Below are 13,743 nucleotides of genomic sequence, written 5' to 3' on the forward strand. Positions count from 1 at the left end.
GCTACGAATTACTCTAAACACTTAATATTATTCACTTTCGCTAAATTTTTACTCATCTTATTTAATAGTTCATAATCATGTGTAGTAATACATTAGGAGGTAATGTCCCACCGTGGTCTCCTCCAGGACAAATTCGAAATCTAATTATTTATTTACATTTCTTCATATGGTGCCATCACAGTGACAGCTTTTTGCAAGGGTCAGAAATAACAAGATGACAATTACATATACAAAATATTTCTTGTACTGAAATTATTGCAGCTTACATCTATTTTATACACTTACTGAATTACAGCTGATATGGTACTGGTTCGTGTTATAATGATTGTCAAAATTTATCAAAAGTATATAAACATATTTCTATCAGAAAATATTTTAATGTTGTGTTAAAATCATTACCACTGTATGTTTTAAGAGAGTTTGGTAGTTTGTTAACCAAATGAAGTCATTGATGTATGGGCATCCGGTCATTTTTAATGTTGTTCTTTCTGGGAAATAGTTAACTTGTGATCACATACATGACTGCACATGCCAACTTTTGTTCATTGATTCATAAAAACATAACAAATATAAATATGTACAGAGAATATATTGTTAGGTATTTGTTATTCACAAACACTTCATGACATAAATCTCTATAGTCCATTGTGTCTATAAGTCTTATTGCTCTTTTTTGCAACAGCTGTATTCTTTTCCAGTATATGTCAGCTGTACAGCCCAATAGTTCCATCCCACAATCGAAAAAAGGGGTAAATTGTTACATAATATACTGCTTTCATTGTCTGGCTAGGAAATATCTTTGTGGGCTGTCTAAGGGGATACAGGGCGCTACTGACTTTTCCCCATACAAAATGAATATGATTTGTCCACCACAAATTTTCATCAAGATACACACCCAGGAATTTACAGCTCCAAGTTCAGTTGCTCAGATGGTACACATATTTTTTACATTGCTGTCGTGAGACCTGCCAATTTTAAATGCCAATAATTGAGTTTTTCTGATGTTCACAATGAGAGCCTGAATACTGAAATGTTTTGTTACTCCTGTTACACCGCTAGTAGCAAAAGATTCTAGTGCCTTACATTTTTCTGCCATAGAATAAGATCGAAGTGTTGTCTGTATAGCTTATTATATGGGAGTTAATGGACTGTGCAGTGGGGTTAATATATAGGAGCAAGTTAAAGATACCAACTACTGAGCCCTGAGGAATACCTTGAATTACTGTTTTCAATGATGGACTGAAAATTCATAATTTTGTCACCTAGTTTGTATGACAGTGTAGTACACTGCCTACAGTTCAACAGGTATGACTTCAGGTTTTCAGGAGTAATCTACGATATACTGTGCTGAACGCTTTTACAAGGTCTAAGAATATACTTGCACTCTGTATCCTCTGGCCCAACAGACAGTGAACTTCATGAAAGAATTATGTAATTGCTGTGATTGTATTTAGCTCTTTTCTGAAGCCATTCTTTGAATAACAAGCAATATGCGTTTTATGGAAAAGACACTGAAATGAGATAGGATGATACTTTCGAATATCCACGTGTACTAAAGGTGGAAATTCATATGAGGAGGGGGGGTGATGAAAAGTGCCTGTAGTTGGCTCTTCCTTGGCTTTTTTTGCGATTTGTTGCATTTATTTATTTATTTATTTTTGCTATCTTTGAGATCTTGCACTAAACAATTTCAATATATGGATTCAGAGACTTGTGAAAATTCTTCGCTAAATCACTGGATTAATATTAAGTCTTTGGTTAGACTGTTGGCCATCAAATTGAGATATGACATTCAGTGTCGAAACTGGACATTAGTCACTCCATAAATCCAGAGAAAGATGTAGATATTTTGTTTGAGCCCATTCGAACGTTAAAATTTAAAACTTGTAACTAAAACCTATAAACGAATTTAGCTGCTAACATCCTATCCTGACAGCTACAAATATGACTTTTGGAAAAGTAAAATTTGATTTTTCTCCATAATAGATATCTGGCTATTAAAACTACTAAACCGTGAAGGCGACATACAACAAACGTTAAATTGGCATGAAGTGAACCAGGTGATTGTACTTCCAAATGAATTCATCGCGCCCGCACCAGCTGGAGAGGACTAGCAGCAGCAACATTCTGTGTAGAAGGGAAAATTACACTCGGGGTTTCTCATTCAGAAGTCCCTTTTGGAATGTTCCTCGCGCTGTCCTGATCTACCTTGACCTACATCTACATACATACTCCGCAAGCCACCTTTCGGAGCGTGGTGGTGGGTACCCTGTACCACTACTAGTCATTTCCTTTTCTGTTCCACTGTCAAACAGAGCGAGGGAAAAACTGCTATCTACGTGTCTGAGTATGAGCCCTAATTTCTCTTCTCTTTTCTTGGTGATCTTTACGCGAAATGTATGTTGGAAGCCGTAGAATCGTTCTGCAGTCAGCTTCAAATGCGTTTCTCTAAATTTTCTCAATAATATTCCTCGAAAATAACGGCAAGGCGTTCCCTCCAGCAATTCCCATTTGAATGCTCTAAGCATCTACGTAATACCTGTGTGTTTTTCCAAATAATTGGTAACGAATTTAGCAGCCCGCTTCTGAATTGCCTCGATGTCTTCCTTTAATCCGACCTGTTGCAAATCCCAAACACACGAGCATTACTAAAGAATAAATCCACTAGCATCCTCTATGCGGTTTCATTTACAGATGTTCCATTGTTGTTGTCATGGTCTTCAGTCCTAAGTTTGGTTTGATGCAGCTCTCCATGTTACCCTATCCTGTGCAAGCTTCTTCATCTCCCAGTACCTACTGCAACCTGCCTACATCCTTCTCAATCTCCTTCGTGTATTCATCTCTTGGTCTCTCTCTACGATTTTTACCCTCCACGCTGCCCTTCAGTACTAAATTGGTGATCCCTTGATGCCTCAGAACATGTCCAACCAACCGATCCCTTCTTCTAGTCAAGTTGTGCCACAAATTTCTCTTCTCCCCAATTCTATTCAATACCTCCTCATTAGTTATGTGATCTACCCATCTAATCTTCAGCATTCTTCTGTAGCACCACATTTCGAAAGCTTCTATTCTCTTCGTGTCCAAACTATTTATCGTCCACGTTTCACTTCCAAACATGGCTACACTCCATACAAATACTTTCAGAAACGACTTCCTGACATTTAAATCTATACTCGATGTTATGAAATTTCTCTTCTTCAAAAACGCTTTCCTTGCCATTGCCAGTCTGCATTTTATATCCTCTCTACTTCGACCATAGTCAGTTATTTTGCTCCCCAAATAGTAAAACTCATTTACTACTTTAAGGGTCTCATTCCCTAATCTAATTCCCTCAGCATCATCCGATTTAATTCAACTACATTCCATTATCCTCGTTTTGCTTTGTTGATGTTCATCTTATATCCGCCTTTCAAGACACTGTCCATTCCGTTCAGCTCCTCTTCCAGGTCCTTTGTTGTCTCTGACAGAATTACAATGTCATCGGCGAACCTCAAAGTTTTTATTTCTTCTCCATGGATTTTAGTTCCTACTCCGAATATTTCTTTTGTTTCCTTTACTGCTTGCTCAATATACAGAGTGAATAACATTGGAGAGAGGCTACAACCCTGTTTCACTCCCTTCCCAACCACTGCTTCCCTTTCATGCCCCTCGACTCTTGTAATTGCCATCTAGTTTCTGTGCAAATTGTAAATAGCCTTTCGCTCCCTGTATTTCCCCCTGCCACCTTCAGAATTTGAAAGAGAGTATTCCAGTCAACATTGTCCAAAGCTTTCTCTAGGTCTACAGATGCTAGAAACGCTTGTTTGCCTTTCCTTAATCAATCTTCTAAGCTCAGTCGTAAGGTCAGTATTGCCTCACATGTTCCAATATTTCTACGGAATACAAACTGATCTTCCCCGAGGTCGGCTTCTACCAGTTTTTCCATTCCCACACTTTCACAAAATTCTTCCAACAAACCTAGCTCTGCCATTCGCCTTCCCTGCGACAATCTTCACATGCTCCTTGCATTTCATACCGCTTTGCAGTGTTACGCCAAGATTTTTAAATGACGCGACTGTGTCAGATAGTACACTACTAATACCTTAAGTGAACATTACGGGGTTGGTTTCCACTTCATCCGCATTAACTTATATTTTTCTATATTTAGAGCTAACTGCCATTCATCGCAACAACTAGAAATTTTGTCTACGTCACCTTGTATCGTCCTATAGTCACCTAACTTTGACATATTACCGTACACCACAGCGTCATCAGCAAATAACCTCAGACTGCTGCCCACCGTCTCCGCCAGATCATTTATGTACATAGAAAATAACAGCGGTCCTATCACACTTCCCTGGGGCGTTATTGGCGAAACTCTTGTATCTGATTACTACTCGCTGTCGAGGACCAATTATTGGGTTATATTACTTAGAAAGTCTTCGAGCCACTCGCATATCTGGGAACCTGTTTCACGCACTCGTACCTTCGTTAACAGTCTGCAGTGCGGCACCGTGTCAAACGCTTTCCGGAAATCTAAAAATATGGAATCTGCCTGTTACTGAGTTTCGCAAGCGCGATGCTTTCTAAAACCATGCGGATTCGTCTCAGGCAATTTATGACATTCGAAGGCGGAATATGTTCAAGAACTCAATGTATTCAAGAATACACCACAGCTGATCGGAATGTAAGGTCCGATCGGTCATGAAATAAAAACCACAGCGAAAATCAAAAAATGTTATTCGCAACAGCTTGCCACACCTTCCAGCTACCTCTGTAAATAGTCGCCGTTCCGGCTTAGACCTTTGTCGTGGAGTTGTACAAACTCTCCAGTGCCCTTGTCACAGAAGGCAGCCGCCTGTGCTTTCCGCAAATTGTCTACGCTGGTCTGCCTTTCCTTGTTTGCGCCAAGATGTTGTCTTCGTAGCCAGCCGTTCATGTGAGCAGACATGAACAACGAAGGGAGCAAACTAAGGGCTGTATTGTGGGTGATATCACACTTCCCTTAGAAAACGTTGCAGGAGCGTCTTCATTGCCCCTGCAGAAAGCGGCTGAAAATTGTCTTGAAGAAAGAAAGGCATGACGTTCACGTAATGTGAGCTGCATAGCTTCAGGTGAAATCTCTCACCAGATCTACATACTTGGCCGGAGACACTGTTGTTATACACATTTCTACGTGATCACTTTGCGCTCTGAACCGAAAGGAGCGACGTGAAACGATCGAAAGGCACACTAAAGACACTGTCCAATACATATGTGCAAACATCCATCGGATTTTCACAGTGGATTCCATTAAGCGCCTAATCGGACCTTACTTTCCGAATACGCCTCGTAGTAACTGTCGCACTGGGTAGCACATTCTCTTGATCTCTCATCGATTGGAAACGTCTGTTCATGGGTTGCCAAGACACTGGCGTGCCACCAATTGCCAGCCATGACGACTAACGAAGTCTGGCAATAATCCTGAAGCGCCATGGAATGTCATATCCGTATCTGTAACCAAGCCCGTCCGGTTCGCGGTGCGGTCTAACGCACTGCTTTCCGGGCGGGAAGGCGTGCCGGTCCCCAGCATGAATCCCCCCGGCAGATTAGTGTCGAGGTCCGGTGTGCCGGCCAGTCTGTGGATGGTTTTTAAGGCGGTTTTCCTTCTGCCTCGGCGAATGCGGGCTGGTTTCTCTTATTCCGCCTCAGTTACACTACGTCTCCCCGTACGCGAACACCATCACTACTCTACCATGTAAACATTGCGGTTACACTCGTCTGGTTCAAAAATGGTTCAAATGGCTCTGAGCACTATAGGACTTAACATCTATGGTCATCAGTCCCCTAGAACTTAGAACTACTTAAACCTAACTAACCTAAGGACAGCACACAACACCCAGTCATCACGAGGCAGAGAAAATCCCTGACCCCGCCGGGAATCGAACCCGGGAACCCGGGCGTGGGAGCGAGAACGCTACCGCACGACCACGAGATGCGGGCACTCGTCTGGTGTGAGACGTTCCCGGGAGGGGCGGCGGGGGAGGGGGGGGGGGAGGGTGTCCACTGGGGGCTGAACAGCACAATAACCCTCGGTTTGGCGTGGGCCGGCGGTGGGGTGAGTGGACTGCTGTAGCCTGTTGTGGGGTTGTGTACCACTGAGGGCTACGGCGGCGACGAAGCCTCTCCGTCGTTTCTAGGTCCCAAGTTCAGTGCAATACAATAACACACAATCTATAATCAACGCTAGGTTCGTCTCGATGCCCAACAGGGCTGTACTGATTCTTGCTGTTAGTTGTGCCACCACTGTGTACTAAATTAAGCACTTTCTAAACCGCAAATCATCTAAAAATTTAGGCTTGTATTCCTCTTATTATTCTGTGTACGTACAATAATTAAAATGTTGTTAGTTACTATCCTTCCTGGTGCTGCAGTTTTAATGGCTAGTCTAGTACTCTAGACATCCGAGAGCACCATTATTTCTAGTAAGTGATATTGTTTTACACTACTGGCCTTTAAAATTGCTACACTACGCAGATGACGTGCTACAGACACGAAATTTAACCGACAGGAAGAAGATGCTGTGATATGCAAATGATTAGCTTTTCAGGGCATTCACACAAGGTTGGCGCAAGTGGCGACATCTACAACGTGCTGACATGAGGAAAGTTTCCAACCGATTTCTCATACACAAACAGCATTTGATCGGCGTTGCCTGGTGAAACGTTGTTGTGATGTCTCGTGTAAGGAGGAAAAATGCGTACCATCACGTTTCCGACTTTGATAAAGGTCGATTGTAGCCTATCGCGATTGCAGTTTATCGTATTGCGACATTACTGCTTGCGTTGGCCGAGATCCAAGGAGTGTTAGCAGAATATGGAATCGGTGGGTTCAGGAGGATTAATACGGAACGTCGTGCTGGATCCCAACGGCCTCGTATCACTAACAGTCGAGATGACAGGCATCTTATCCGCATGGCTGTAACGGATCGTGCAGCCACGTCTCGATCCCTGAGTCAAGAGATGGGGACGTTTGCAACACAACAACCATCTGCACGAACAGTTCGACGACGTTTGCAGCAGCATGGACTATCAGCTAGGAGACCATGGCTGCGGTTACCCTTGACACTGCATCACAGACAGGAGCGCCTGCGATGGTGTACTCAACGACGAACCTGGGTGTACGAATGGCAAAACGTCATTTTTTCGGATGAATCCAGGTTCTGTTTACAGCATCATGATGGTCGCATCCATGTTTGGCGACATCGCGGTGCACGCACATTGGAAGCGTGTATTCGTCATCGCCATACTGGCGTATCGCTCAGCGTGATGGTATGGGGTGCCATTGGTTACACGTCTCGGTCACCTCTTGTTCGCAATGACGGTACTTTGAACAGTGGACGTTACATTTCAGATGTGTTACGAACCGTGGCTCTACCCTTCATTCGATCCCTGCGAAACCCTACATCTCAGCAGTATGATGCACGACCGCATGTTGCAGGTCCTGTACGGGGCTTTCTGGATACAGAAAATGTTCGGCTGCTGTCCTGGCCAGCACATTCTCCAGATCTCCCGCCAATTGAAAACGTCTGGTCAATGGTGTCCCAGCAACTGGTCTCGTCACAATACGCCAGTCATTACTCTTGATGAACTGTGGTATCGTGTTGAAGCATCATGGGCAGCTGTACCTGTACACGCCATCCAAGCTCTGTTTGACTCAATGCCCAGGCTTATCAAGGCCGTTAGTATGGCCAGAGTTGGTTGTTCTGGGTACGGATTTCTCAGGATCTATGCACCCAAACTGCGTGAAAATGTAATCACATGTCAATTCTAGTATAATATATTTGTCCAATGAATAGCCGTTTATCAACTGCATTTCTTCTTGGTGTTGGCCAGTAGTGTATATGATTTGATTCACAACACCTTACAACATTACGTTAATTTTGCAAGGCAGATTCGTGAGCTGTGTAATGAGATGGAGTTATGCCGTGATCCTGTCAGCTACTATTTCTCCCCGTCATGGATAATGTGCACGATTAGGACGCAGACTGAAATTTGCTTCTCAGCGAGAGCTGGCAAGTGCGTTTTGGAGGCGTACCTGTTCCTTGAAGAGCACGCCGGCCTCCTCCAAGGCCCTGGCCAGCATGGCGGAGTTCTGACGGAAGACTACATCGTCCGCCGTCCCGTGCACCAGCAGGAACTTCTTCTTGGCGAACCGCGCTGCCAGCCGCGTCACGTCACTCTCGTTGTAGCCAGCTTCGTTGTCATCCGGCGTGGGGTACCCCATGTACGACTCGGTGTACAAGGAGTCTGAGAACAGTGCAGGATGTGTACATGTTGCAGCTATAACGTGGGAACTCCCAGCATTAGTCTCCATACATATTCTGTAACTCTGCCGTGCTTTACTTTCACTTATAATATACACTGAAGCGCCACAGAAACTAGTATAGGCATGCGATTCAGATACAGAGACATGTAAACAGGCAGAATTCAGCGCTGCGGTCGGCATCGCCTATATAATACAACAAGTGTCTGGTGCAGTTGTCATATCGGTTACTGCTGCAACAATGGCAGGTTATCAAGATTTAAGTGAGTTTGAACATGGGATGCAGCATCTCTGAGGTAGCGATGAAGTCGTAATTTTTCCGTACGACCATTTCACGAGTGTACCGTGAACATCAGGAATCTGGTAAAATATCAAATCTCCAACATCGCTGCGGGCACAAAAACATCCTGCAAGAACGGGAAGAATATCGCTGTCCCATGTCTTTTCTCACCTTATTGTATATTACACTGAAGAGTCCAAGAAACTGGTACACCCCACTAACATCGTGTAGGGCCCCCTCAACACTACGTGGCATGGAATCGACTAATGTCTGAAGTAGTGGTGGAGGAAACTGACGCCATGAATCCTGCAGGGATGCCCATAAATCTGTGAGTGTACGAGGGGGTGGAGATCTCTTCTGAACAGCATGTTGCAAGGCATCCCAGATATGCTCAGTAATGTTCATGTCAGGGTAGTATGGTGGCTATCGGAAGTCTTTAAACTCAGAAGAGTGTTCCTGGAGTCACTCTGTAGCAATTCTGGACGTGTGGGGTGTCGCATTGTACTGCTGGAATTGCCCAAGTCCGTCGGAGTGCACAATGGACATGATGGATGCAAGTGATCAGACAGGATGCCTACGTACGTGTCACGTGTCAGAGTAGTATCTAGACGTATCAGGGGTCCCATATCTCTCCAACTGCACACGCCCCACACCATTACATAGCCTCCGCCAACTTGAACAGTCCCCTGCTGACATGCAGGGCCCATGGATTGATGACGTTGTCTCCATACCCATACACGTTCATGCTCTCGATACAATTTGAAACGAGACTCGTTCGACAAGTCAATATGTTTCCAGTTATCAACACTCCAATGTCTGTGATGACGGGCCAAGGCGAAGTGTAAACCTTTACGTCATGCTGTCATCAAAGGTACACGAATGGGCCTTGAACTCCGAAAGCCCATATCGATGATGTTTCGTTGAATGGTTCGCACGCTGATACTTGTAGACGGCCCAACATTGAAACCTGTAGCAATTTGAGGAATGGTTGCACTTCTGTCACGTTGAACGATTCTTTTCAGTCGTCGTTGGTCCCGTTGTCAGGATCTTTTTCCGGCCGCAGAGATGTCGGAGATTTGATGTTTTACCGGATTCCTGATGATGTGTCGACAGAAGTGCCGACACAGTGTGGTTTGAGGAGACCGAAATGCACGCTATAAGCTCACGCAGGATGGCGTGAGGTCTGAAACAGGATACGTAATGAATGCTATAAAGAAAAGTACGTAGCTTCTGGAATACTTAACTTTAATCCATCATTTGTATACATCGTTCTTGATGAGACATGCTTCATACGATAACTATCAATTGCTATGGCGCCTTGCTAGGTCGTAGCCATTGACTTAGCTGAAGGCTATTCTAACTATCTTCTCTGCAAATAAACGAGGCTTCTTCCGTTGCATCGCTAGCTAAGTCGTCCGTACAACTGGGGCGAGTGCTAGTAAGTCTCTCGAGACCTGCCGTGTGGTGGCGCTCGGTCTGCGATCACTGACAGTGGCGACACGCGGGTCCGACATGTACTAATGGACCGCGGCCGATTTAAAGCTACCACCTAGCAAGTGTGGTGTCTGGCGGTGACACCACACCTGATATTCACGGTACAATCGTGAAATGGTCGTACGAGAATATCCCCATTACCTCGCTCCCTCGGAGATGCTGTGTCGTATCGCTCCCGTACTTAGTCAAAATCCACCATCTCTGTTTAGAAGGTTGGTTGAAAGTTTGATTTCAACAGCTTCCTTAATGACACTATCCCAATAGCTGGACGTGCAAGCCAGAATCTCCGTGTTGTTGTATTCCATAGGATGACCGGTGTCAAGGCAATGTTCTGCATTAGCGGATTTGCTCGGCTGTTGTGAGCGTGTGTGACGCTTATGTTCAATACACCGGTCTCCCACAGTCCTGACTGTCTGACCTGAATTCCATCCACCCGAATATTCAGTTCACTATGGAGGTGGAAACGAATGGAGGCCTTCCCTTCCTTGATGTGTTTGTCACAAGGAAGATTGATGGTACGTTGGGACAATCTGTTTATAGGAAGCCTACTCACACTGACTTGTATCTGCGAGCTGATAGTTGTCACCATCCAGCTCAGCGTGACGGAGTACTTCGTACCCTGGTTCGCAGATCCCATGTTATGTCAGACCCTGAAAGTTTGGCAGCTGAGCTATCACATCTCGAAGTCACCTTTCGTCAGAATGGTTATAGTGAGAGGCAGATCAAACGTGCGTTGCGCTATCAGCCTTCTGTGCAACGGGTGAGTGACGATACCAACGAAGTGGCACCTAAGACTACGGCCTTTTTGCGTTACGCAGGAAGCATTTCTAACAGGATTTGCCGTATTTTGCGGAAATGTGATGTGAAATTTGTTTTTTGACCACCTTCTAAGATTAAGGCCCTGTTAGCGTCCGTAAAAGATGATCTTGGTTTGCGTAAGGCTGGTATCTATCGTATTCCTTGCAATTGTGGCTTGACATATATTGGTAAGACAACCAGGCCAGGGGAAGACCGGTGTATTGAACATAAGCGTCAAAAAAATGGTTCAAATGGCTCTGAGCACTATGGGACTTAACATCTATGGTCATCAGTCTCCTAGAACTTAGAACTACTTAAACCTAACTAACCTAAGGACATCACACAACACCCAGTCATCACGAGGCAGAGAAAATCCCTGACCCCGCCGGGAATCGAACCCGGGAACCCGGGCGCGGGAAGCGAGAACGCTACCGCATGACCACGAGGTGCGGACGAACATAAGCTCCACATACGCTTACAACAGCCGAGCAAATCCGCTATTGCATAACATTGCCTTGACACCGGTCATCCTATGGAATACAACACGGAGATTCTGGCTTGCACGTCCAGCTATTGGGATAGTGTCATTAAGGAAGTTGTTGAAATCAAACTATCAAGCAACCTTATAAACAGAGATGGTGGATTTTGTCTAAATGCTGCTTGGAATCCGGCTCTGTCTCTCATCAAAAAACAGAGGGACAGAATTAGGGCTACCTCACCTGTTGATTAATAGTCACTATCGATATTTCTAATGTTGGTTATCGTTGGTTGCGTGTTGACTCTGCAGTTACTTGTTCTGTGTGTGGTATCTTCCTTATTTCTCCTCTGTGAAACGAGGTATTAAATTCCCTTGTACATTGCTTCCTCCTTGCACTTGTGCCTTGAGAATGGCAGGGTGTGCTCCTGCCGAAATATCGGCGGTTGTCGACGACGTCACCCGGCAGCAAACCCGTAAATTATTTGAACATTCAGTTCGCCGGGAAAAGTTAAGCTCTCACAACCATGAACATGTTTTAGAGCCACTGCAGGCTCATATTCAGATGGAGGTGTTACAGAAACATTATGTTGTGGACCAAGCGTAGCTAGATGCAGTGCTGGTGAGTGCACTGCCTTGTGGTATCCACATCAGATTGCTTCTTATAACGTGCATTATTACGCTATGCACACAAATAAACACAGTACGTAGCTACATTTGGTTTTACACTGGCTCACAGCATGTAAACATTCGATGTTTTTACAAAGTATGTAAAACATACTTCGTTTACTTGTGTACATAGCTTAATAACGCACGTTATAAGAAGCAATCTGATGTGGATACCACAAGGCAGTGCACTCACCAGCACTGCATCTTGCTACGCTTGGTCCACAACATAATGTTCCTGTAACACCTCCATTTGATGACGAGCCTGCAGCGGCTCGAAAACATGTTCATGGTTGAATAAGTCGCAAAAAAGCGTCTGGTTGCATATTTATTACCAGATAAATGCCAAAACAAAAAAATACTTCTCTTTGGGTTTTCCATGGAACCGCCCACGAAATAATGGTGCCTCCATAACTCCCATCAAGCTCACCGAAGACCACATCAAATTCAAAAAGAACCAACCTATTTCCTCTATTTACCCGAGCAGGAGGAAGTGTGTAATATTCATACTTTGACCCTGTACTGTAGGATAGTGACACTATGGCGATCCTTCTGATCAGTATAAAAATGGTCCCTAACCCAAAGGCTATCCGAAACACTCGATCCTACATTTTTTATAACCAACAGAACTCGAGATATAAGCACCAGAATTTCCCATTTTTATGCGTGGCGCTTAGGAACATTCTAGGGAAGTATGCTGTCGCATCTCTACCGATTTTGATATCCTATTTGATGTTAAATGGTTTATGTCCATGATTTACAAGGTTTTCAGCAAAGGCAGGATGGCTATTTTCATATTTCCTGTTTCTTATCTATTCTTTGTATCTAGTTTTCAGATTTATTCCTGTCATTCCCATATAAATTGCCTTGCAAACGTGACATTCTAACTGGTTTTTACCAGCTCCTTGATATCTGTCTCGTTGTTGTATTGGCACAAAAAACCAAAGAAGGGAAAGCCGAAAGTCGGAAGGAATATATAGAATGGCTGTACAAGGAAAAAAATTTTAAAGCAGTGTTACAGAAAAAAATGTCAAATTATTCTCTGTGCACAATTTTTATTGCGGTTTCCTCTTTCATTCCTTTCCCTCGTTCCATGTTCTCCTCCTATACTTCCTTCTCTTCCTTTCCAACGAATTGAATTCCAGTCCCCCATTACAATTAAATTTTCGTCTCTCTTGACAGTCTGAGGGAATGTGTGATGAAATGAAGGAAATATTCAATCTCTTTATTGGGAAGTTAGGAGGTACATAAACTTGTACTACTGTGGTCCATATTTACTCCATGTCTATCTTGGCTATGGTAGTGCATTCACAATGCTGTAGTACACTACGGACATTAATGTTTTCTTATTCATTATTAGATCTATCTCTATTTGATTATGTACTCGTATTTGCATACTTTTATTCAAGTGGCAGGAAATCCTGTTTTCCTACCATCAGACTTCATGAATTCCCTCAAAATGTAGCTTCAACGTATCCATTTCCAATTTTATATTGTCTTATCGACTCGCCCGCTTAAGGAAGCTTACATCCCACGCTCTCTAACCGCTCTTTCAATTGAGAACAATATTATCAGGCTTATTATCATGTAGGAGAGAGGTGATCGATAACATCTGAAATAAGTAATAGAATTGAAAAAATGTTAATTAAAATTATCGATATACAGGGTGAGTCACCTAACATTACCGCTGGATATATTTCGTAAACTACATCAAATACTGACGAATCGATTCCACAGATCGAACGTG

The 13,743-nt window shown here is 43.7% G+C and overlaps 1 protein-coding gene across 1 annotated transcript in view; it reads right to left on the minus strand.

The window, feature by feature from the left end:
- Positions 1 to 13,743, minus strand: part of LOC126485130 (venom dipeptidyl peptidase 4-like) — a 293,595-nt gene that overhangs the window by 21,604 nt on the left and 258,248 nt on the right. Inside the window, exon 15 of the mRNA XM_050108774.1 lies at positions 8,056 to 8,267. Within this exon, the coding sequence (XP_049964731.1) occupies positions 8,056 to 8,267 (212 nt within the window). The remainder of the gene's footprint in view (positions 1 to 8,055; positions 8,268 to 13,743) is intronic.

This window comes from Schistocerca serialis, chromosome 6 (genome assembly GCF_023864345.2).
Source record: "Schistocerca serialis cubense isolate TAMUIC-IGC-003099 chromosome 6, iqSchSeri2.2, whole genome shotgun sequence".
Taxonomy (NCBI): Eukaryota; Metazoa; Arthropoda; class Insecta; order Orthoptera; family Acrididae; genus Schistocerca; species Schistocerca serialis.